Source organism: Candoia aspera, chromosome 1 (assembly GCF_035149785.1).
Source record: "Candoia aspera isolate rCanAsp1 chromosome 1, rCanAsp1.hap2, whole genome shotgun sequence".
In the NCBI taxonomy this organism is placed as follows: domain Eukaryota; kingdom Metazoa; phylum Chordata; class Lepidosauria; order Squamata; family Boidae; genus Candoia; species Candoia aspera.
Window position 1 is genome coordinate 90,655,992 of NC_086153.1, and position 25,978 is coordinate 90,681,969.

Consider the following 25,978-nt stretch of genomic DNA (forward strand, 5'->3'; position numbering starts at 1 on the left):
CCTCGGCAATGCTCGGCTCCCCGCCCGCTTCCTTCTCCACCCCCTCTCTCGCCTGCCAGGCCTGGGCGACAGTGCTAAGCAAAGAGCAAGTGAAAGGAAGGGAGGAGGAAGGCGCGGCTCAGAGGCTGGACTTGCGACAGCAACAAGGAGGTGCTTAGCTCCCGCTCGGACTTAGGAGAGCGCCTTTCCTCTCCTGGAGCTGTTGTTTACAACCAAGATTGGATTTCCTCCAGATGTGTACCTGGGGCCAGGCCCACTACAGGCATAAGCAAGGGAAGGGAGCCTGGGTAAGAACGCCTAATCCGATTAGTGGCGGATCTCTCAGTGTGGACGTTTCCGTTCTCTCGCCGTGACAGGAGGTAAAGCACGTTGAGTTAGGCCGGAAGGTGAGTGCAGTTCGACCAGATGTCTGTACTGTATGTGCGAGTGAGAGAGAGGGCGAGCGAGAGGTAGGCAGGCCGGCCGGCAGGCAGACAAGCGCTGGTCTTATCTCTGCACAAGTTCAGACTAGAAGAATTCCTTTCGAATTCCACCCCATTACGTTTGCCGGTGGAAACAGGCCACAAACTGAGGTAAAGGAAGGGAAGACCATAGTGAAAAGATAGAAACCGTGAGAAATGGACTAAACGGAGTATTAATTAAAGCACTTTCAAATAAAATGTGCATGGAAGTTTAAGGATTGAAATTATATTTTTCAACTGATTGATTACCGTATATTATTTATGAAATGCACATGTGATTGCAGTCTTACTTGGAAATCGATCTGGAATGTGCGTATATTAACAATGCCACATTTCAACTTACCCATCCCTGTCATGCTGTTTGGTGATGGTTTGGCAGTTGTGGGTGGGGCTGGGGAGAAAATAACTACCAAGTCTGTTTCTTCATGCCAAGAATGGATTAAAATGGTTTTCCATAATAAAGCACAATCCTTGCAAGATCTGACTTGAAAATGAGCTGCAGGTTTGGCCATGAAGTAACAGAGTGTTGCCCTGGCTTTATTTCTCGAAATTATTCCAATATTGCTTTGAAATGTCAAGGGAGATATGTCACCGTACTGTGTTTAAAACTTTCCAGAGATACAATGCTGAGTTGTGCTAAACGAGAACAACAAGATTGGGTTGGCATTCTTTCAGAAGTATACAGTAGGCTGATATTTGAGTGAGTGAGTGCAGTTCATCAGCTCTTCTGCCAGCAGCTATAAAGACTTGTAAACCACCTTGTAGTTCAGTCACGGATTAAAACAGTTATCTGTCTATTTGTCTATCACATTTATATAGCTGCTCATCTCACACAAAGCGACTGGGCAGTGTACAATAAAACCAACAATGAAAGCATTCTACAAAACCAAATTAAAAAACAATTAAACATAAATAAAAACAAGATCACAAGAGGAGAATGCATCAAAATGTTACATGTGATGCAACCAAAATATCTATCTGGATGCAGGGCAGCAGCCCACAAAGTTGAATAAACCATCTATTTCTGGTGTCTAATTAGAGAATAAGTTTACATAAGAGCTCTAAATCCTGACTTTATCTGGCTAGTTTCACAAACCTTAATCTTTTGCTTTTCATCAAGCAATTTCAGCTCAGACTGGGGTTGTTGTTGTTTATTTCACAAACATGGCAGGAAATCTGTTTGCTTTTATAGTTAATTTGAGATTCATTTATGGATTGGCATGGTCAGTTTCCAAAACTTAACAGGAAGTATATCTTCAAGAAAATTGCTTGTGGGGACGGGGAATTGTCAGATACATTTATTACCAAAGCTCTGATAAAATCTGGTATCTCCTGCACTTCTTTTAAAGTTTTTAAAAAGATGAGCTCAGTCATGCATGTGGCTGAGCAATCCGACTTTAAAAGAACGGAGAGATAATCCAAATGAGCCATATCCACCTAAGTTACTAATGAATTGAGAACCATGTTTATACCTGTCTCAGTGAATTAATGAATTTAATTTATATGGCCATCCATCAGTACATAACTCTGAGTGGCTAACAGTTATTAAAAACAGAATAAAAACAATATAACAACATTTTAAATAACATAACTAGCAGTCAGGAAAAACAACCAATAATGCAGTTGGTAATCATTCGTATCAGTTAATACAGCCAAGCAAGGGGCTCACCCGTACCATCAGGGCCCCAGGCTCAATGACAAAACCAGGTCTTTAAGGTCTTGGGAAAGCCAGCAGGGTTGGTGTGATCTCTGGGGTTGGTCTGATCTCTGGGGGAGTGATATCCTGTTTACCGTACAACAGGCACCCATAACTACCCACATCACTGCATTCTACACTAGCTGAAGCTTCCAAATACACTTCAAGGGCAGCCCCTTGTAGAGCACGTTGCAGTAATCCAGACAGGTAACTAAGGCATGAATGACTGTGAGCAGGGTCTCCCAGTCCAGGAATGGGTGCAACTGGCGCACAAAATGAAGCTGTGCAAAGGCCCTCCTGGCACAGCCACCACCTGTTCTTCAAGCAGGAGCCATAAAAGCAGGCAGACCCCCAAATTGTGGACAGGTTCTGTCTGGGGCAATGCAGTCCCATCCAGAACAAGAGATGGAAGATCCCCAGAACCAGGGCATCCTAAAACCAGAGTCTGGTTGTTCATGCAATAAATTCAAACCAGAGTAGCTTTTGATATCCTCAAATATTGTCAGAAGCATATCAAAATTCTGTACATATCATCATCATCATCAGGTGCACATCCTCTAGAACGCAAAAGAAACTTAGTTCCATTAAGTTTAGTGGAGTTTATTCCCAGATATAAGAGTAAAAATTTTATATACTAATATGTGATGTATTTAATTTGTGGTGGCTTTTTCACAGATGAAAATCATATTTCATGTTAGGAGCCATAAGGTTATACAATAATTGATATCTTAGTTGACTCTAAGGGGATCTATTTCCACAACTGAAGTCTTCCTTGATTTGGCCTGGGACCATTTCTTAAAGATTTCTTGAGCTATAAATATTCCCAACCTCTTTGCAGCTTCTTGGTCTCAGACATATGCAAAGAAGAGGTATTTAATATTGTGGCAGGATTACCTATCATTCTAATTCAATTTTAAAAAAACTCATTGATCAAATGAGACATCTGATATTATCATAGCCATTTTCGAAAAACATATGCACAGAAATGCACCATTCTCACAATTCACATATGTATCATATTGAATATTTTATTTGCTGATGCAGTTTTCAATTCTATCACAGGTCGTCCTTCTTTAGCAACCACAATTGGGACTGACAACTTGGTCATTAAATGATGCAGTTGCTAAGTGAAACAGTGACTGCTTATGATCTTCAGCTTTCCTTTGCTTTACAGATGTGTAAAGGTCAATTGATCATAAAGTTACTTTTTCATCTCTCGTAACTGCAGATGATCATTAAGTGAAGCAGTTGCTAAGCGAGGACTGCCTATATGCTTTGTTTTATCATTGCTTTTATTGTTTTTAATGTTACTATGAGTCACCTGAAGAACTGTTGTTGGACAGCATGTAACTGTAATTAATAAAGTAATTGTATGCAGAGTGGTTACTGCTACTCACCTTTGAACCAAGGCCCAAACAGTATTCCTGTAGAGATTGCCTATTCTAAAATACCATCAGACTCATGAGCAGGATCACAAAGATATCTGATTTATTAAAGAATAGTATGCAGGATCACAAAGCTGAGAATGAAAAAAGTGCACCAAATGCAAACTAAAAACCCTCGGTATGAATGAGATCCCTCCCCCCGTAGAATCTTCCCACGCTCACAATCCCAGGTGCTCCTAACGGCTTCTGATAGTCTGCGGGAAAAGTTCTTGAACAGAGCACATAACCCAAACACATTCCATTGTAATGAACATAGATACAGAGCTTGGCACAAGGTTTCACAGCAGCTCCCTCCCAAACAGAAACGCGTGTCAGCACCATGGCATGTGAAACGTTACGATGTACAGTGCACATTGAAACAGTGAACATGACATACTGCCCCCCAAAAGAAAGAAAATACTAAGCGGCAGGCTTTAAAGGGTAAGCTAAGTGGAAACGGTTAACTAAATCAGGAGCATTAACGTGGTGAGCAGGCACCCATTCAGGATGAGGAAAGTGTTTCCAGTGGATCAGATACTGGAGGGTGCCTCGAAGCTTGCAAGAATCAACAACCTCCTTGACTTCAAAGTGCTGTTGGCCATCAATCATGATCAGAGCAGGAGGAGGAGGTTGGGGATGCCAGCGGTAGGAGTGGTGGACAGGCTTGAGCAGGCTGCAATGGAAAACAGGGTGCAAGTGTTTCAAATTGTGAGGCAGGTCCAACTTAACAGTAACTGGATTAGGGAAAGGACCAATGAACTTGGGAGCAAGTTTTTTAGAGGGTTGTGGGGACTTGATTAATTTGGTAGATAAATATACTTGATCCCCAATTTTGAAATCGTGTTGCAAAGAACGACGTTTATCGGCTTGAAACTTGTAAGCAGCCTGGGCATCAGCCAAAGCTTGTTGCATCACCGGCCAGGAATCAGCAAGCTTAACAGCCCAGTCAGAGGCAGAACAGGATTGGGGAGGGGGTTGTGGCAGCTCAGGGATGGGAACAAAGTCGTGACCAGAAACCACACCAAAAGGGATTTGCCCGGTACTCTGATGGACAGCATTGTTGTAAGCCACTTCAGCAAAAGGCAGCAAGTCCACCCAATTGTCCTGATGGTAGTTAATGTATGCTCTAAGGAATTGTTCAAGGGCGGAGTTCAAAATCTCAGTAGATCCGTCAGTCCCAGGATGGGACAACGTGGACAGCGCCTGTTTGGTGCCAATCAATTTTAAAAATGATTTCCAAAACTGGGAAGTGAACTGTGTCCCGCGGTCACTGACCAAACGGGAGGGGCTACCGTGGAGACGGTAGATGTGGATGAGAAATAGGCGGGCCAATTGCGGGGCCAACGGGATGGACGCACATGGAATGAAATGGGCTTGTTTGGAGAAAAAATCTTTTACATCCCAAATGACAGTTTTCTTCTGACTGGGAGGTAGGTCCACAATAAAATCCATAGAAATCTCATCCCAGGGACAGGATGGGCTGACCACTGGCTGTAGAAGCCCCTGTGGTTTTCCTCCTTTTCACTTTGACATGGGACAAACAGGACAGGAAACAACATAGTCTTTTACATCACGCCTTAAGGTTGGCCACCAAAATTGACGGCGAACCAAATGCAAGGTTTTGACAAAACCAAAGTGTCCAGCAAGTTTATCATCATGGGAACGCTGCAAGACATCAGCTCTTAAAGTTTCAGGCACATAAAGGCGGTGTTCCACCCACACCAGACCGTTTTCAAAAGAAACATTGTCTCTATTAGCTAGCAACCAAGTGTCAGATTTCACTGCCTGGAGAAAGTCCTTCTGTAACTGACAAGAAACTTGCATTTTCCGCTTCCCAGACTAGGCTGGGGGTGGAGATGCCTGCGCATGGGTCTGGCTCCGGGTGACAGCAACTAAGCCCAGTTGTGGTTCAGTGAGAACAGTCCCAACCACATCTACTACTTGGTCAAGGTCCTGAGGTAAACGTGACAAAGCATCGGCCAGAAAGTTTTTCTTTCCCGGAATAAATTTTAACTGGAAGTTAAAGCGACTGAAAAATTGAGCCCAGCGAATTTGTTTAGGACTGAGACGCCGGGGGGTGTGGAGGGCTTCTAAATTCCTGTGATCAGTCCAAACCTCGAAAGGGCATTTAGCGCCTTCAAGGAGGTGATGCCAGGCTTCCAAAGTGGCTTTTACAGCAAAAGCCTCCTTTTCCCAAACATGCCACCGGCGTTCAGTTTCAGAAAATTTCCTGGACAGATAAGCGCAAGGTTTTAAGTGATTTTCAGAATCCCTCTATAACAAAATAGCCCCAACTGACGAGTCAGAAGCATCAACTTGGACCACAAAGGGGCATTCAGGATCGGGGTGCCGTAGAATAGGCTCAGCAGTAAAGAGGGTTTTTAACTTCTCAAATGCTGCCTGGCATTCAGGCGTCCAATTCAGCACTGCCCCAGGGTTTTTTACCTTGCGTGTCTCCCCCAAGCCCTTGGTACGGAGTAAATCAGTGAGGGGCAAAGCAATCTCAGCAAACCCCTGGATAAATTGGCGATAGTAATTACTGAACCTGAGGAAACTTTGCAATTGCCTCCGGGTGCGGGGACATTCCCAACTTAAAATCGCCTGAAATTTTTCAGGGTCCATTTCAATGCCCTTGTCAGACACCCTATAGGCTAGATAGTCAAGTTGGGTCTTGTGAAACTCACATTTGGAAAGCTTGGCATAAAGCTTGGCACCTCTAAGCTTGCTTAACACCTGTTTGAGGAGGTGTTCATGTTCCTCCTCGGTTTCAGCGTAAATGAGAACATCGTCTAAATAAACCAGGACTCCTTTAAACAAATGATCATGTAATACTTCATTAATCAATTGCATGAAGACTCCGGGCGCCCCTGCCAACCCAAAAGGGAGGACTTCGTACTGAAATGAACCCAGTGGACAATTAAAAGCAGTTTTCCACTCATCTCCAGCTCGTATGCGGATGCGGAAATAGGCTTCACGAAGATCGAGCTTGGAGAAAATCTTGCCCTTAGACAAGTGAGCTAACATGTCCTTCATGAGTGGCAGAGGGTACTTGTTGGAAATTGAGACGGAATTTAACCCCCGATAGTCCGTACAGAGTCGAAGCGTGCCATCTTTCTTTTCCTGGAATAACACAGGGGCCCCAACCGGGGAATTTGCAGGTTCAATAAACCCCCTTGACAGATTTTTGTCAATAAAGTCCCGTAATGCCTCAAGCTCCTTCTGAGTCATTGGATAAATTTTTGGCTTGGGCAATTGAGCATTGGGAACCAACTCTATTGCACAGTCAGTTTTCTGATGGGGGGGTAGCTGATCTGCTTCCATTTCCCCAAAGATGTCTGCAAAGTCTTGGTATTGATCGGGCAAGCCTTCTAAATGTGCCAAACTAGGGCACGGCGTGGCAATTGCAGCCCTTCCAACCCCCGTGCTTGAAGCTCTCTCCACGGTAGGGGCTTGGTAAAACCCATCCTTAAAAGTCAGAGTTCTGTGTTCCCAATTTATACGTGGGCTTCGATAGGTAACCAGGGAATCCCCAGAATTACCAAGGGGTTGCCAACAGGTGCCACTACAAATTTTAAAGTCTCACGGTGGCTGCCCATTTGCATTGCGACAGTTCCAGTGAAATGGGTTGCTGCCCCCCCCCCGCCATTGAACCATCCAACTGTGTGAAGATCAAAGGCTGCTGGAGGGGAAAGCTAGGCAGGTCCAAAGCAGCAACCAGATCAGGGTGAATCAGACACCTGGAACACCCAGAGTCAACTAAAGCCCAGACCTCTGTAGTCTTTGTGCGGGAGCCCAATTTCACTTTTACTGCTAGAGTGGGACAGTCAGCACTCACCATAACATCCTCGCGCCCATCCTCCTCCACCTGCCCGCAGGCGCTCTTCATGGCAGGTGGCTGGCATTTCCCGCCAGCTCCTTAGAGTCATCTTCAGCCTCTCCCAAGAAGTAGAATACTTCCTCAGTGTCGGCTGCCCCCTTGGCTGCTGTCATCCGCCGTGAGGGGGGTGGCGATTTAGCCGGCAGCTTGCCCGCTCAATCTCCAGCCTTGGCTTTTGGGCAATCAGCTGCTTGATGCCCTTCCTTTCTGCATCGTAGACACTGACCCCTCCCATAGCGCCGATCTCTCTCCTCTTCCCAGGCTCTATAGCCTGGCCGGGCAGCAGTTGTGGCACTTCGGGGTCCCCTCATGGTGGCTGGTTGTTTTTCAGGTCGTTTGGTTTGCATGAAGGTATGCTGGGCATGCTCAGCCTTGCCGGCCAGACAGATCCATTTATACAATGTCTCTGGGTCGTCTCTACACAACGCCCACCACAGGACGTCCCGGTTGAGTCCCGCTTTAAACCGTTCTATTAAGGTTGACTGAGACCAATCGGGGATTTTCCCAGCTAAAGCCTTAAACTCCAGGGCGTAATCAGCTACAGACAGTCGGCCCTGGGTAAGATCCTTCAGTGCCTTTTTAACTCTTGCCTTGGCTAGAGGATCCTCAAAATGCAGCTTTAACGCCCACATGAAGTCCTCAAAATACTCAAGCTCAGGGGAGTCAGCCTCACTTAATTGAACATACCAGTCAGCCGCTCGTCCCTTCAACTTGGTGGCAATGGCAGTTATTTTAGCCTCTTCAGAAGGGAAGTATGGTCCAAACTGCCTCATGTAACTTTTAGCATTAGTGAGAAAGAAGGATAACTTGGTTGGATCCCCATCAAACTTGACAGAAAAGTCTTTCACCCCCACTCCTGTTGGAGCTGAATCGGCAGCTGCTTGAGTGGTTGGGCCCCAGGTTACAGTAGTTCTCCCTCCTTGGGGTGGGGACACTGGTGGTCAAACTCTACGGGGTGGAGATTCATCCCGGCGCCATCTCCAGCCCCGCTCCCCCGGCGGTCCGGGTGAAGGGATGGAGGATGATTGCGTGGAGCTGGAATCTCCTTCGTGCCTCGGCTGCCCCCCCCCCATGATAGAGACAGGTTTCTTAACATGTACTCCATCGATTCTATTTTGGCCTCCACCACTCTTAGCCTTTCAGGGGTTTGAGATTCCTCCCTCCCTCGCGTGTTAGGCTGTCTCCCTGTTGATACAGTGGTAGATTCTACGTTTGGGGTCAGTGGGAACCGATACTTCCAAGACGCCTGGGACATCCCTGGCTGGGGTTCTCCCATTTCATCCCAGGTGATCAACTCTGCGGGCGATTCGCTGGGTGCCGGTTGCTCTGGTTCTCTCCCATCGTCGGATTCCTCCACCTCAGGGCTGGAACTCGAATCCTGCCAGAAACCTGAATGTTCTGGGGTGAGGCTCAGTTCTCCGCTCTTGACCGTCGACTCGGGCATCAAGCCAGTCAGTTCCTCAAGTCCTCCGGTTGTGAGCTTGGACTTGGCCATCGTTAACTATTTTCCCTCACAAGAAACTAATCTTGGTAGGAGCTAACGGTACAACTTTGGTGATTCTCAGCTTTATGTAAAGATTGCCTGTTCTAAAACATCATCAGACTCATGAGCAGGATCACAAAGATATCTGATTTATTAAAGAATAGTATGCAGGATCACAAAGAAAGCTGAGAATGAAAAAAGCGCACCAAATGCAAACTAAAAACCCTCGGTATGAATGAGATCCCTCCCCGCATAGAATCTTCCCAGGCTCACAATCCCAGGTGCTCCTAACGGCTTCTGATGGTCCACGGGAAAAGTCCTTGAACAGAGCACATAACCCAAACACATTCCATTGAAATGAACGTAGATACAGAGCTTGGCACAAGGTCTCACAGCAGCTCCCTCCCAAACAGAAACGCATGTCAGCACCATGGCATGTGAAACGTTACGATGTACAGTGCACATTGAAACAGTGAACATGACAATTCCTACTAAAAATATTAACAGAGCATACCTAAGCAACTCTTCTGTGTGTATACTCCAAATATAATAATTTTGTTGCTGAGTCACACATCTCACATATAGAAGGTTGATTAAGGATTATATGCCGATTTCAGCTGAAGATTACTTGGTGTGCATTCAGATTTTCTGCCACTGATCTACTGAAGTACATAATTATTACTACTATTGCTTTTTAAACCATGTTCCAAATGTGTCTAGAAGCTTTCATGCCATGCCTGTTTTAAATTCTGATTTCCTCTACCATATGTATGAAGATCAGAGAAATACAGGTTTTTTGCCTTTAAAAAAGATTGGTAAAAGGAAACCTTGAAAACGTACTCCAAGTTTTGAAGGACAAGATGACTTTCTGAATAATGTGGAATGTCACTGTTTTCTTGCCTTCTCCTATTCAGACCAATTTTCTTATGTTCTTCTGCATCTTACTGATATTGCTTCTTTCATACTTGGGTTGGCAGTGGGGCCCTTACTGACCAAAACATTTCCGAGCAAGTGTCAAAACAGCCATGACATCTGATACCAGCCTTGCTGAGAGAATAGTCAGATTTTACTAGAAATCACTTTATCAAATACACTACCACAAAACTCTCAAACCTGCATACCCACATTACTTACATTTCTCTGAGGGTCCTTGGAACAGTGTTCCAAACTTATACCCCTAGAAAATAGCAGAACGTTCCTGGGTAAGATAGCTGAGCAAGAGCAAAGAGAGACAGTATTTGCTGCAGTGCTTGTTGGAATAGGAGAAAGAAATAGTTTCAAAGGGCAAGGAAAAAAAGGAAAAGAAATTTTCAAGGCAGACTTTGTTATTCCTATCTGAAAAGAAGTGGAATGGCATCACAATTCATTCAAGCACTGCTTTGTTGCTTTTGCAGGAAATTGATGAAGGAAACAGTTGCTGAACTTGAACTGTAGTCACATTCTTTACCTCTTAATATAGATACATACAGGCCATGGGATTGGAAATTAAACTGGGTTATCTCTCTGGGCTCTCAACATCTGTATTTCTGTGATTATTATTTTGTCTTTCAGTTGGTAGTCAAAGACAGAGCAGCTTCAGAGACTTGAACAAAAGCCTTATCCCTCAGCCAGGAGAAAAGAACTACTGGGAAACTGTATCCCTGCTTCCTAGGAAGAACATAATAGCCAGAAAAGCCCAGATTGGTCCCATCCAGTAATCAGAGAAAAAAACTGCTTCTCCAGTTTTTACTTTTTTATCAAGTAGATTCATAGAATCATAAAATGAAGGGGTTGGAAGGAACCTTGGAAATCATCTGGTCCAATCCCCTGCCCAGTGCAGACTCTGTGACTACAACATCCCTGACAGATGACCATCCACCCTATAAATTTAGGCAAAGAAACCAGGGAACAAAAGGCTATCATCTCCCAAGGCTTTGTGAGCCTGACGGTAGAGACTGTACACCCATTCCTCAAATAGTGACTGAGTTCCATTCCAATGACCATGTGGTTAAGTGAAATGGTCACTAAGTGAACACATGACTGAGAGAAAGAGACACTGCGAAGATCACTGGTTGCTACTGTCTCATTCAGATAAAGTTCTCTCATACAGCTATGCCAGTGTTACTCTCACTTTGGCATGTGTTGTCAGGTGTACAAAATTTAGTTGTAAATGCATGCATTGGTCAGAAAATGAATTTTTTATTACTGTCATATTTGCAAATGGTCACTAACCGAGGTCGTTGCTTAACAAGGAGTCGGTGTATTGTTTCATCACTTTTGTTACAGTGTTTAAATTCTTTATACATGTATAATAACCACAGCAATAATAACCATGTTAAGCAATCACTTCATTTTGTCCCTCTCTAAGAATATGACAGTATCTACTTCAGGATATAGGTTAAGGGAAAAACAGCAAAGAAGTCTCTGTCAGCTGTATTTTTTTTTATCCAGGATGCCTTGAAGAGTTCTTGAAACCCAAAAACTAGCAGTAATTTTGTACAATTTCATTTGGCCTAATAAGGATATTACCTGTATGGATGTTTATTTGTTTCACACTGTTATCAGAGGTTCTGTGCTGTTTAGGAGCCGTGTTCCAATTTCTTTTCCTAGGATAGAGTAACAGGAGGAAAAATGACCTTGCCTTTGCTGAAGGAAGTTCATGAAGGAGCATACAGAGACTGTGCACATCATGCCAAGTCATGATTCTTTTGGACCACAGTTGGATGGTAGCTTGCTTATATATTTGTTTAATTAATTTATATTAAATAATTTATATGGCTGCCCAACCAAACATTGCAACTTTGGGCAGCTTACAACAGGAAACAACCAAGGTAAAACAACAACAACAACAACAACAACCATCAGCAACTAACAGTAATAATCAGTAATAGGCAACCTGCCTCACATTCATACTTTTCCTGATGGGAACTTACCCATCCCAGTTCCAACACCCAGAGAGTAGCCAAACTTAAGGTCTTTCTAAAGGCCAGCAGGGTCAGGGCCAACTGAATATTGGGGGTGTGGGAGGCACTCCAGGGGGCAGGGCTGCTACCCAAAAAGGCATACCTTCTGGTTCCCTTCATGTGGCACTCTTTCAAGGAACAGCTCATGTTAATAAACTATGACAAAGACTGGGTTCCCAAAATACAATAAGCCAAAACCAAACAAACCACATTATGCTTAATACAGTATATGAATCCAGAGAGTTCATTTATGTTCTAATTCCATTTTCTAAGGGGGGAAAAACCAAATCCCTTCTGTACAGAATTTTTTTTCTGCAACACTTGGGACCAGTGCTACAGATTTCTAGATCTGGGAAGAAAAACTACCATTAAGCTTCTGGATGAAATCATTGTTACTCCCAAGGATATATTTGCAAGACAAAACGTCAGGCTTATTTTAATTTTTAAGGGATGCTAAAGCCAGGGAAGTTATGTTCCCATTTCATGGACTGAAGGAAAATTAAGCATATATCAGTTTTAAATCATACGACTTCTCTCACATATATTGGGTATTGTAATTATTTAGGAGTTGGTATTGTGCTTAAATATTACTTTATGTTATTTGCCTTACCTTGTAGATTACCATTATTATTTATTCATTTTCTCTTGCAAATACATGGCTCTTATACCCTCTCAATTTTTTTGACCTAATTGCTGTCTGCTAGCCCGGGCAGCCTGCAAAATACCATTATAATGAAGCCTATAAACATATAACTCTGAAGGATTATATCCTGAAATGCAGGAGAAGTCTGTTTTTCTCTTTGTTGTTGGGACTGTCTGATTTTAATATATATTATTTCTTTTAATTCTAAAGGGTATTTTTGCTGTTCTGAGCAGCATGTGAACTCCAACCATTTTGATGAGTAGAAGGGTTATTTATGCATTACAGCTCATTATGTTCTTCATTAGTCTTTAAAATGCATGTACTACATTTTCAAGTCAGTCTTTTACAACAGACCTATGATTTTCCCCTGCCGTTATGCTGCTTTATTTCTGTATGCAAGTCCACTGCCCACATAAGGCCAATAAATGTGTTCTCTTTCTTCTCTAGAACCAAGCACTGCTACTCATTCAGAATAACGCTGTGACTCAACACAGACATACAGTATATAATTCTGAATTATTGGAAGGAAAACGCTCCAGAACATTCTGTAAAAGTCCATTCAGATTGGTTATTTGGGAAATGCCTACAAATTTAGGGAACTCCATGTGAATCAGTGAAAGCTTTGCATCTGTTGCTGAATAATTTGTGAAACATTTATATTAAAAGGCCAGAATATGGATCTAAATGTAGATTTTAGTGAGGATGTAAAATGTAGATTTTAGTTCATGTATATATAAAGGGGACTTAAGTCCTTTTCTCCATAATTCTATGAATTTTCTTTATCTGTATTATCTGTGGTGAGAATTTGTATTGATTGAATTATTTCTAGAAACCTGAAAGCCTTTGTCTCTTCCATTTGCAGCAGGCTTTTCTTTCTTTACTCAACAGGTAATAGTGCTTCTGGATGGAGATGGTTTGATTTATATGAATTTATATACTGCCCAGCTCCCTAAACTTGGAGCGGTTTACAATAAAATTAAAAGCTGTGTGTGTGTAATCTTTATATATAAAGATGTGTGTGAGAGTATATATTCATCTACATACAGATGAAACTTCAGTGTAATCAAAGCAACGGTCCAATGCCATACAGTCATAATAGTAATACTAAAAATCCATTGCCAAATGCCTGGTGCAACAAAACTCTTTTCATGGCTCTGTGAAAAGCAAATAAAAAGGGTGCCTGGCACGCCTCTGGGGGTAAAGTGTTCCATAGCAGAAACCACTTCAAGGAAATACAGCCTTTGGAGCCTTATCCCTTTAATCTCCTGTGTGGGCAGGACTGTAAGCCCCCCCTCCCTTCTTGTTTGCAGAGGCTAGGCAGATTCCCCTTGGAAGAGATGGACCATAAGGTATCCCAGAGCCAAGCCATAAAGGGCTCTAGAGTCAAAACCAGTACTTTGAATCAGATAAACATCTGATTGGTAATGCAGCGACTATAGACTTGGTGCTATATTCAGTGCTGGCTTTAGACTAAGGCAGAGTAGGCACTGGCTTAGGCACCCCTCCTCTGAATTGTTCTGAAAAGGCAAACCTTTGCATCAGCAGGAGGTGGCACCGTCAGTCAGTGTGGTCTGGGGTGCCATATGCCCTTGAGCCAGCCCTGGTTGTATTGCAGTAGTTGCTCTCACCTGTCAATACCCTCCTTTTCTATCAACTTCAGATTCTGAGAAGTCTTCAGAAGTAGCCCCATTTAGAGCATACTACTTTACTCTAAATGTGTGATGATGAGGCCAGGGCTTCACAGTGCTGGTAGATACGTGTAGTTTGTGTGGATGTGGGTTTTTCCAGACTTCTTAAGTGGTCCATTGTTCATAGGGTAATTTAATGCCACAGAACACTTGGAAAATACAGCTCTTGATTCTGGGCTTTGATCTGTTTTCAAACCCATTATTTTCTGCAAATATTTGCTGAAATATTTTTCATAACACTGGATGGGAATGGGTTTCCACATCACGCTAAACTCTGGCTTGTTTAATTTTGGTTTGGCTTGTAAACCCAGCCAGTTTTGCTTAATTTGATAAGCTATAAGTAATAAAAATTGAGCTGTAAAATCATGATTTATTCAAAAGTTAAATAACTTTGACCACACTTAATTTAATCAGAAGCTTTGCTGTTGTTAGTTGCAAGGGGAGAAAAGAAGGTAGTTTGGATTTGGATCAAGATAGGGACAAAGGGCTAAACCCCCTTTCCAGTCTATCACATTAGCTTGTCATATTAGCTTGTCTCTTTAATAATGCAAACATCAAAAATGTGACTATCTAATTTTACTTTTGGAAATTGTTTTACCTACCATCTGTATAGATCTTTGCTAATGACACTAGTGCTGAATCTGGTATGTCTTATTTCTATTCCAGTGAGGTTCTTCAATTCCTTTATATAAAAATTAGAAGGATTTCTCTTAAATCAAGCTTAACTTTTGATAACTACATAGATACACTTTCCTGGCAACAGCATGGAAACAGATTGCCAGTGCCTCCTTCCCAGATTTTTTCCATTTCATAGTTTGGTCTAAAACCTTGTGATTTCCTGATGGGCTTTGATGTAAAATATTGGCCTGTTTAGCTTTGTCACGATCAGCCAAGATCAGGTAAAGTAAATGGTACTGCCTGCCTTATGGGAGGGGGGAAGGCAGGCAGGCTATAGGAAATATCGCAAAGCACAACTTTTCACAAGTGATATACACAGCATGAAAATGTACAAGAATTGTAAATGCAACTTCCTTGCCTTCAATAGATAAGTGAGATTCCTGCACATTATTACATAAAGAAGAATATTAAAGGTAAAGGAGCATCTGTGTCACTTGACAATATGACCAAAGTACTTTTTGAAGTTTTTTTTCCTCTTACAAAAATTAGCCTAGGTTATCTGATCTTCAATGTGTTATGATTCCAGTCTCAAGTAGTAGCCAACACTTAAACCGGAAAGAGAAGGAGTCACGAGAAGACATGTCTCACTAAGATGTTACCATTATGAAAGCAAGGTTATATATACATATTTATCATTCAGTGACTGCAACACTAGTTTGTATGTAGCCTGGTTTATCTGCACAATAGGATTAGATGTAGAATGACCTGGCCAGCTCATATTATGTACTGGATGCTTTCTTGAATGTGTGTGCCAGTTAATGACTCCATCTATACTTATATTCTTACAGCCCAGTATAATGAAAGCACTTGGTCCTCAATAGCAGTTTGTTAGAATTATATTCCACATTTTCTTCAGAAGCTCAAGGCAGTGTACATAATACTCCCTTCTCCCATTTTTCCACAGAATAACTCTATGAAGTGTGTTAGGCTGAGAGAAAATGACTGGCCTAATGTGCCCCAGTAAGCTTCCATGGTTGAGGGTGGAATCTGGATCTTCCCAGTGCCAAGCCAACATTTGAGCCCCTATGCTATAAACCTTTCAAGCCAATATATGACAAGAATTGTTTGGTTCAATTTATGTATTGTATTAATCATAATTAAACTGCTGGAATCTTGTTCTTTTGGGTTTTTTTCCTATTTTCTAAAATAAAACTACAATCACAATAAATCATAACAAATAACAAAATGCATATACTGTACAATTATTTTTAACAGTAAGAATGCTTAAGATCTTAAACTTTCAAAAGACTGTCCCTTGAACACAAAATTTCAACAAAAATGTGAGTAAGCTGTCTAAACCTCTAGCATTTTAGTTAGCTGTCAGTTAAGAGATTCAAAAGACGTGAAGAGTTTCCATAGGAAACTATCTTGTTCTGAAATCAGATACGAATACCTTTTTCTGAAGCATTGCTTCCTTGTTTAGCTGCCTTATTTATCAAGAACTCACATTCCCAACTTCCAAGAAGTTTCCATCTATTTTAAGACACATTGAAAACTCAGTTGGTTCTCTTTCATGGTAAGTAATGTCCTTAATCTTGAATCATAGCTTTAGTAAGATCCTAACACAAGATTTATTATTTAAGCGTATATGTAAATCATTCTAGACATCAAAATATCAAATTCCTTCATATGCTTCAAAGCAGCATTTCAGATTAAGTACCTTTTGACACTTTCATATTCTCTACCATCACTATAACAAACCATACTTTCTTTTGCTTGCATGCATCAGTCTTGAGAAAGTCAATACAAGTGTGAATAGAATTGGCAAAGAGGATCCTTACAAAACAAGAATTCCAGTGCTTAGGTGAGCTACCCCAGAGCATGAAAAACAAACTACACTGCTGAGAATTGTAAATGTTTTATTGTAAATACCAAAAATACATATTTTATGAGTCCAAATTCTTCTGGTGTACGTGAAATAATCTTTGAATCAAAGGCATCTTTCTTACAGAATGAAATAGCTAAAAATAACCCCTAGATTTCTATTTATTGATCAATGAAGTACTTTACTTTGAAGCCCCTTTGAGGCTTCTAAGGAAGACCAGCTAGCCACTGAATCAATTAGACACAAAAAGAACATGCAAAATGCATAGAATGAGAGGATAAGGACTAAAAGAAGTGTATTATGTAGTACCATTAGACAGTCTTTAATTCTCAAGAGAGAATTTCATTTTTGGAGAAAAAAATAGCTATCTGCTAGTTTCCTAGATGAATTATAGTAACGAGAAGGGCACTTCAGTTAGCTTGTAAAGAGAGCTAAGAGATCACAGAATGGGCTTCTGTAAGAGGGTCTTGTTCTACCAATATCGCACCTCCATGTCCTCCATGAGGCAGTCTTCCCATCCTTCTCATTTTATGTCATGTTCTGTCTTTCAAGTCTTCATTCCCTGCTGCCTGCCACAATGGGTTCAGATGAGTATTTCCTACACCCTGTTCCACTTCTTTCTCAAATGGGCCAAATAGAAAAGGAGCAAGCTTGCCTTAACAGCAGTTTGGACAATGCTTAGTGCTACCTGAAGTGATCTACTCAGTTAGTCTAAGATAGAGCCTTTCCCCAGTAGAGCATCATCTTCAAGTGATGGGCCTTATAGAGAAACGAATCTCTGAGGAATAGGACTGCACTCTCGCTTCTCTTTCTGGCCTGACCCTGAGATAGAGAAATATTATATGAGTTAGACACAAATGGTCTTTTGAGATTCTCAAATTTGTGGGAGGACAAACTGGATGGACAATTTCTCAACAGCAAGAATCCCATTTAGCAATGAAGCACTGCCAAAGAAAATATCCAAATATCCTTTGGGATATTTCCTTGGAATTTAATTGACATCTGACCTGCAGATTGCTGGAGAGATGATTGTAATAATGAAAGACCAAATACTTTGTCTTGATCACTTTCTAACTAAGTAAGTGCAAGAACACCACACTACTCATGACAATTTCTATAACAAACTCTTCTCCATTAATGAGAATTCAGAAAGAATGCAAGAGAATTCCTCTGCCTGGCACTGCTTTTATAACTTTTCACAGCAGCTCTGAAGTACCACGGTCCAGAAAGCAATATATCACATGAGAAACTTGTGTTTCAAGCATGACATGAAAGGGCCATAGTAAATAATTCCGTGTCATATGAAACTCTCAGCTTGAACACTTCATCTGTCCAGAGTAATTTTGTTTCTTGCAGAAAAATCACAGCAAGAAAACACAAAGAATCCCCATAAACTAGTATTTGCACATTTGTAACAGAGTTTAGATTGTAAATATAGTTAAATTATAAGGAATGGAAATTCTCAAATGTTTAATAACATTTCAGACATCTGAGAATACAATTCCCAAGTCCCAAAAAAGGAGGTCCAACAGTAGCAGTTGTTTCAGAAAGGAATTCCTTAAAAGGCCTTCAAAGAATTTTTATATATAATTTTATAAAGATAAATAGGAACATAGACTTTCATGCAAATGCATCTAAGATCTCTCCCTCCCCCCAAAAGAATACCATATGCTAAGAAAGTAATTAATCTTGCAGTAACAAGATATCAACGTTGTCATGAACTCCTTGCAGAAGCAGTTCTCCAGGATAACTAACTATCTTCCGTCGTTTTGCAGCTTTAAGAGTTCCCACTAAAGCTTCAAAAAGGTTGGCACATTTCTCATCAGCAAACAGCACTCCAAACTTCACACTCAGTGTCCCATCAGGATCTGGACAAAAGAAAGCATGATGATGAAATGGCATACAACACTTCAGCTCCACTCAGCATTTGGACCTGGAGATTTTCAAGGTTTCTAATTTCATTTAGTTAGGTTATTGTAACTCTAGCCACATTCATCACAATGTAAATGTGAAAATATAACCAATATGCTACTTATTAAATAGAAAATACAACTGGCGCACAAATCAGTAAAAACTATTACTAAATCCAAGTCCGTTAGATCAAATATTAAATTTTCTGATGGCTTCCTCTTTCAATTTTTATAGGTCGCTATGAAATAAAGCAAATGAAAAACTGTATCAAATTAATAACTCTGCAGCATTATCTTGTGTTTACTGGCACTGCTCAAGAAGGTAGCAAGAGAAATCTGTAATTTTGTGTTAGAGAAAAAACACATTTTAACACTTCTTTAAAAATCAGTTAACCTTTTCTTCCATTTTTACAGTAATTTTTACACTGAACAGTAATCATGAAAATCTAGTATAATTTAGGCCCAAAGAAACTCAGGGTAGTCATGATTAACAATGACTGGGTTCATACATGTTAGACATGGTTTGCTCAATAAACCACAACTAGCTGGGTTTGCACTACATGTTAAGCTATAAAAATATTTTACAAATCACAATTTGCACAATATACTAAGCTAAAAGCACCCCCCCACTTTTTAACCTAATGTGATTAGTGAACATGAGTATCACCTGAAATTAAAGCCAATGGAAAAAATAAAATTGCATTTAAATGCCTTTTCTAGAAAGGTACAATAGTATAGTGAATTTATAGCACTGTTACTCAGGCAATAGGCTGTTGATAAAATCCTTCCTTATGCCATTAGGATACTGCCAGTGCAAGGAAGTTTCATCCTAGGATGTAAATGCATATCTCTAACCAGGATCTCACCATCTCAATTCCAGTATGTCTAGGTATCAGTAGACTTGTGTTGGCAGTCTGGACTGGAACCAACATGCACATAAGAATCCAGTTTTATTTTAAAAGGGGGAAAGCCATTATGAAAGAATTCCAGTGACCTGCTAGGTATCAAATGTAAGTCCTATTTACAGTGAAATTAGTGTTTAAATCATTATTCCGTTTTCTCCCATCCAAGGTGTGCAACAGGCAGACTGCCCTCTTTCCATCTGTCTCTTGTTTTGGTAATGGACAGATCTGATATCAAGTTGTTTTCTTTTCACTGTATGAAATCTAACTCTCGGAGCATCCCAAGCATTTAAACATTGATTCATAGCTACAGAGTTTCACCTCTTTGCCCTCAAATAGAAGTAGGCAGTGTGCTGAGTAAGTAAATTTCCATTACTTAACAGTTTGTATTATATGAAGGAGCTAAAGACTCAGAATTCAAGGGGGAAATTTTGAGGCAAAAGCTTAGTTTGTACTATGGCAGATAAACACTACTTTGTTGGTTGGAAGTAATAATATATTTTAAAAGGCTCATAGACAATAATTTATATTCTGTAACATCTTGGTTAGACTGGCTTGAAGCAAAAGCCTTAACCACTTCCTTTAATGTTTGAACTGTTGCCAGAAGTTTACAAACTCTTTACTGATTTTCATCCAACCTCTTAAGTGTTTTAAGAACAAAATAGGATCTTATTTACGAGTTTTATATCCCACTTTTCCATGAAATGGGGCTTTCCCTATGAGATTTTCCTACTGTATATTTCAGATTTTCCCCAGAATAGTGCCCTCCAGATGCATTGGACTAAAGTACATTGAAAATTAGGCCAGTTGTAGTCTACCACATTTGGATGCTGTTAATTTTCATTCCTTCTATAGCCATGTAGTCATACTTACTCTTGGTCCCCAGCCGTCGAATTTCTTCAACTAACAGGCTGATTTCATGTTCAATATTCATTGTTACCTACAAATAAATTATTGTCATCTTAGTTATAATTTGTTCCTTTCAGTTTTCTTTCATATTCAGAACACATCAATTGAGATTTTAAAAGAAGATTCATGTGCACTCAGGGACCCAGTTAATGCATGTGGGAAAGGGGCTCCATAATATGCTGGGGCTGATATTGATGAGGATAGGGGCAGAAGAACAGGGCAAAAGCATGTTTCTCCCCAAAACCATGGAATTGTAGGTGCTGTCATGTGAGCAGATTCTTGGCATTATAAATATTCTACATATAATATCAGGTCACAAATACCCCGGTGAGTATCATCTTGCATTTCAGGTCAGCTTGCACACAGGATCCATGTTTCTGAACCTGTATGTTTCAGATAAATATTACAACTTTCAGAACCTCCTTTATAAGCGTGAGGTGACTTTTGAGAAAAACCGAGCACCCTGAAGTCACCTCACACTTACAGAGTAAGTTGTACCCAGCATAGTTTCAACATAGTTTCACCATAAACAGAATGAAACGCAAACAACTGGAAAAGCTGCCACCCTTTTAGTCACCTCTTTCTTCAACAGATCTCTACAGGATAACAGTTATGAAAACCAATTAGTAAGGCCCATCTCAAAAGCGGTATAATATCGTAAACAAATTGGAATCTGTCATAGCATCCACACTCTGCCAAAGTAGCACCTCTTCAAAATCTTCTGCACAAAGGGCATTACAAAGGTAGCATCCAATTGTATCAACTAGTTCAAGTAAATAGGGGGTTTTTTTTGCCAACCAATGGCAGTTTCCTGACAGACTGCACAAAATAAGTGCAGGGATTCACTCACATAGGAGAACTGTCCCTGCTTCATGTTGCAGCAGAGTTAGCTTCAGAAAATGTCTCTTAACGTTCAGTTAGTCAGAAAAGGTGCAGCCAGACTGCTCCTGACTTTTGGCTATCAGATTCTAACACAGCTCTCCTTCTACAAGTCTCTTCACTATAACCATGAGACCTAAGAAGATGTCTTCTTTTTAAAATAAGAAATGAGGTCCCAACATTGAAATTTTATATGCATGTCTAATGAGAGGCTCACTGAGTTTGATGGGACTTACCCCTAAGAAAGTTGTATGGCTGCAGCCTAAGCAGGCCAGCTCCTGTTGTTCCACACGTAGCATGTGATGTTATTGACACAGTGAACAAACATGTTTCCTTTTCCTTCAAAGAGCAGAGATGAGGCAGGTGGCAATTATCTAAGCATGCATATTATTTCAAATGTTAAAGAGAAGGTTTCTGTTTACCTTCTCAAAAAGTCAGATCAAGTGCATCTGTGGACCCTGACTTAGGATGCTGCCTTCTTCCCAATGAATAAGAATGGCAAGCAACGGTATGCAAGTGCCTGATGAATTTTCAGCATTCTTTTACATTTATCATAGGAGAGGAACCTGGGACTTTTCATTGGCATTCATGGCTTGTAGTATATTCATTTCTGAATTCTTTTGTTTGCAGCTGTATAAATGACTAGGAACAATGTGATGAGTAATTTCCTTCCTGGTGCAATACACACCCTAATGTGGTCTTGTGTGTGTGTGTGTGTGTGTGTGTGTGCGCATGTGTTGACTCCTGGCAACTGCTTGGACAAGTCCCTGCAGTTTTCTTGGCAAGATTTCAGAAGTGGTTTGCCATTGCCTGCTTCCTAGGGCTGAGCGAGAGGGACCGGCCTAAGGGCACCCAGTTGGCTTCATGCCCGAGGCAGGACTAGAACTCATGGTCTCCAGCCTGATGCCTTAACCACTGCACCAAACTGGCTCTCTAATTTGGTCATGGGGCCTCTGTACTCAGCTAACGAAAGCTTTCAACAAGCTGAGGATCTTCTCTGCATCTTTCATCTGTCTTCCTGGAACTCTCACGCACCCCTCGGGTTCCCTGCATCCAAAGAGAGCGAGAGGCTGGCAGAGACGGCAGGCAAACGAAGGGAGCCGCGGGTGGGAAATGCAACGAGAAGGCTTAAGCTGGATAGTTGTAGAGGGGGAGGGGAGGGGAGGGAGGGGAGGGGAGGGGAGGGGGAGAAGTGTGAACTGTTGGCGTAAAGACTAATGACAGGAGCTAAGAAAGAGAAAGGGCGGAGACACAGCCGTCGTGCAAGCAATGGGGCAATAACCCGATCCCCAAGCAAGCCTGCTTCTCCGGAAGCAAGTCCCCTCGTCTCCGTAGGACTCCCATCTCAGCTACAAGCAACGCGCGTCTAGGACCGCAGCCCTCGCGCTGGCATTTGCGCAAAGCAGAATATCAGCAGCGCCGCCGGTTGCTACTGGCTCTTGCGCCTGCCTGGGACAAGCCCTTCGCCCACCAGCCATTGCCGGCGCCTGCCAAAGTGGGCTTTCCGAGAAGCATTCTCGGACCGGAGAATTTCCCTCGAAGGTGGATCCCCTTTACATCCGCGTGGAGGGTCACATGGCGCCGGCACCGAACGGCCGCCACCTCTCCTTGCCTCCGCCTGACAAAGAGCCACGCTCAGCCCCCGGCTCGGAAGCAAGAGCTCCAGGAAGCGGACTTTACTCTGCGGCTCCCCGCGGTCCGCTGCACCGAGGCACCTCACGATCCTGCCCTGCCCTTCGTCCGCCCGTCCCTCGGCCTCGTGACCGCGGGTGCCGAGTCCAAATCACCTCAATCGGCTTACCCCTCTGCGAGATCCCTCGGGGGGAGGAAGAGAAGGAGCTGCGTTCAAAGCAAAGTGCTGGAGGAAGTGTGGCTGTGAGGGAGTGCCAGAAGGAGCAGAGCCGCGACCGAACCCCCCCCCCCCCACGAGACTGAAAGTGAGCGGAAGAAGGGGTGCCGCCCACACGCCTGTAGCAAATGCTTCTGGGGAGGGCGAGGGGCTGAGAACGAGGCTGGCTAAACAAAAGGCAACTGAGAGTAAGCTTCGCTTGCGGGGTGGGAAAGCGCCAGTGCTACTGTCTTGGATAAGGGCTAGGTCACACCTGTGTGCTCAATACCTGGTGCAGCCGCCCTAAGTGACTTGGACCTGTCAATCAATCTCTCAGGGATCAGAAAGGAGTGGCGGAATGGTGGTACCACCTACCTATAACGTTTTTTAAACAGGCTTTTCAACCACCCACCTACCTGGAGTCATTAAGTGATGAATAGTCATGTTAGCGAGCCTGATCGATTTCCTATTTTGGCCCAACTTCAGGGCTGCAATCACCTACACAGCATCTTGGGAGTCAAGGCACATCCAGACAGCTAGTTAAGTATAGTTTTCTGCAGGCTTCATAAAAGTATGCCAGTGTAATTTGCTCATATATTTTGCCAGTGTATATTCTGTCTCAGTAAGAGGGTTAGCAAATAGTAAAGTGGTGTAAACTGTTACTGCAGGATACATTAAGGCAGTGTTTCTCAACCTTGGCCCCTTTAAGATGTGTGGACTTCAACTTCCAGAATTCCCCAGCCAGTCATTAAGGTGCAGTGATGGGTGGATTTCAGTCATTTCCCCAAATATGAGCTGGGCCCCCAGGAGGAGGTATGCTCTGACAGATGGTTAGAGCAGTGGATTTATCCATCTGTCAGAACCATTAAATATAGGTACCACTCTAGCAATCTTGGTGGGACCTATCTGTCTGATCACTGCAGGAAAAAAAAATACCCCAACTGACAGGTCACTTTAGAGAGGACCTGGTCTACACTTTCTCAAGAGATCTTGGTGCTGCTTTACTGATAGCAGATAAACCCGGATCTCTCTAGGGTGACCTGATTGTCAGTTGGGGCATTTGTTGACCCATAGGTCTGAGAGGCAAGCTACAAGCATTGTTAGAGCTGCCCCAGTATGGCTAGAGAAAGCAGGACTGTAGAACAGGAGCTCTCAAAAACAATCTACATCTCATGGGTCTGAGACAGATGTGCAGGTTGTTTAAAAGAAGCCCCAGTCTCCTCTTTCTGTAACCATACTGGTGCTGCTCCTCTCCTGTGGTCATGTTAGTCCAGTAGCACGAACCAAAACAGCTATGGAAGAAAATCAACACTGGGAAGGCAGCATGTTCGCAGCAGCCAAAAGAGCTGGACACGTTTCAGCTCTTGCCACTTCATCAAGGTGGTTGCTTGACCAAGTGGCCCAAATCGTGCATACAGCAAGGTTCGTGTAGGGAGAAGATGGAAAACTCTACATCCTCAATGGAACAGAAAAACCCAAAATTAGAGGCCAGAGATCAGAGAAGACATCTTAAAAAGCACTTAGTGAGGCAACTTCAAACTAAAGTTAGGGAGACATGGTAGCTGTACCCTAAGATTCATTTATGACAGTGAAACTTCCTATTCAGTAAGTATGCATAGGATTACTTTGCACTTCCTGTTGGACTCATTATTCAGTGTATCCTGTTGCACTATTAATTAGAAGTACATAGGATACACTAAACCCATTCTCATGGATCACCATCATCACCATCATCATCATCATCATCCCAAATCAATGTGCTGCAGGTTGAAGGTCTTTTCAGTGATGATTATAGAGAATAATCTACCATGTTGGTCCAGCATTGGGTGATAAATAGATGTGGGGGTTTTTTTTTTACTTCCTAGCCTAGGGCTGAAAAGGAGTAACTGGCCCAGAATCACCCAGATGGCTTCCTTTCCTAAAGGAGGGCTAGAACCTGGGTCTTTCTGCTCATAGACCAGCACTTTAACCACTATATCACACTGATTCTTTATATATCTCTGTGTTTGCCAAGAAACATATTATGAACCAGTTCAATGACCTAAGTCCTTTGTATTTCCTTATCCCCCACTTTTTAAATTATCTATCTGCTCTTAAATATACTATCTGGCAATATACAAAGGCATGAGAATTTTCATAAATTAAAAAATGAAGAGTATTAATAGTAAATTGGCCCATTAATATCACAAAGAACTTTACTGAGATCTTCCAATTACAACTGAACTAATATTTGATGTGCTCAGATGAAAAAACAAAACATCTGAATGTACTCAAATCAGTACTTTAATAAGATTTGGCATCAGTCATCCACACCTATTTTCTTTTATTTACATTATTTTACTTTAGTAAATATTTAATAGCACAAACAAGAAAAAAGAAATAAAGGAACAAAAAAGAAATAGAAGAGATTTACAAGCTATATAAAATTGAACAAGAATTTTCAAAGTAAAATTAGATTAGTACTACATATAAAGAGGAACTTATATCAATTTAGCACTTTAACACTATTATTAAATCCATACTCAGTAATTAGCAAAGGCAACCAATACGATAAGAATGATGGTAAGAATAATCAATCATAATAAACAGTTAACAGGAATTTCTATTTAATCTGAGAAAACTGTCTGTATTATCACAGATCAGCAACTTCTAATGTTTTAAAGTCTTATATTAAGAAAAATCCAAAGTTCAGATGTGGTACAAGTCTATGCGTGAAGTTATACTGCATAAATGGTTCCCAATTTAAATTAAATTCAGTATCAAACTTTTTTTAAATACAAAGTTATTTTTCAAACTGACACATACTCCCATAGCTTAGTCTGCCATTCTTCTA

The 25,978-nt window shown here is 41.8% G+C and overlaps 1 protein-coding gene and 1 long non-coding RNA gene across 2 annotated transcripts; one reads left to right on the forward strand and one right to left on the reverse strand.

The window, feature by feature from the left end:
* The first annotated feature begins 10 nt into the window (after positions 1-10).
* LOC134501601 (uncharacterized) lies at positions 11-19,246 on the forward strand. The gene is made up of 2 exons (XR_010068366.1): positions 11-287; positions 18,493-19,246. It is a non-coding gene; the product is annotated as an uncharacterized LOC134501601 (long non-coding RNA).
* On the reverse strand, positions 18,358-23,353 carry ABRACL (ABRA C-terminal like). Its single transcript, XM_063309467.1, has 3 exons — positions 23,119-23,353; positions 20,403-20,469; positions 18,358-18,585 (listed from the first exon to the last, which is right to left on the reverse strand). Exons 2-3 carry the CDS (start codon positions 20,461-20,463, stop codon positions 18,401-18,403), a joined length of 246 nt encoding a protein of 81 aa, XP_063165537.1. The 5' UTR covers positions 20,464-20,469; positions 23,119-23,353; the 3' UTR covers positions 18,358-18,400.
* Positions 23,354-25,978: the final 2,625 nt, after the last annotated feature.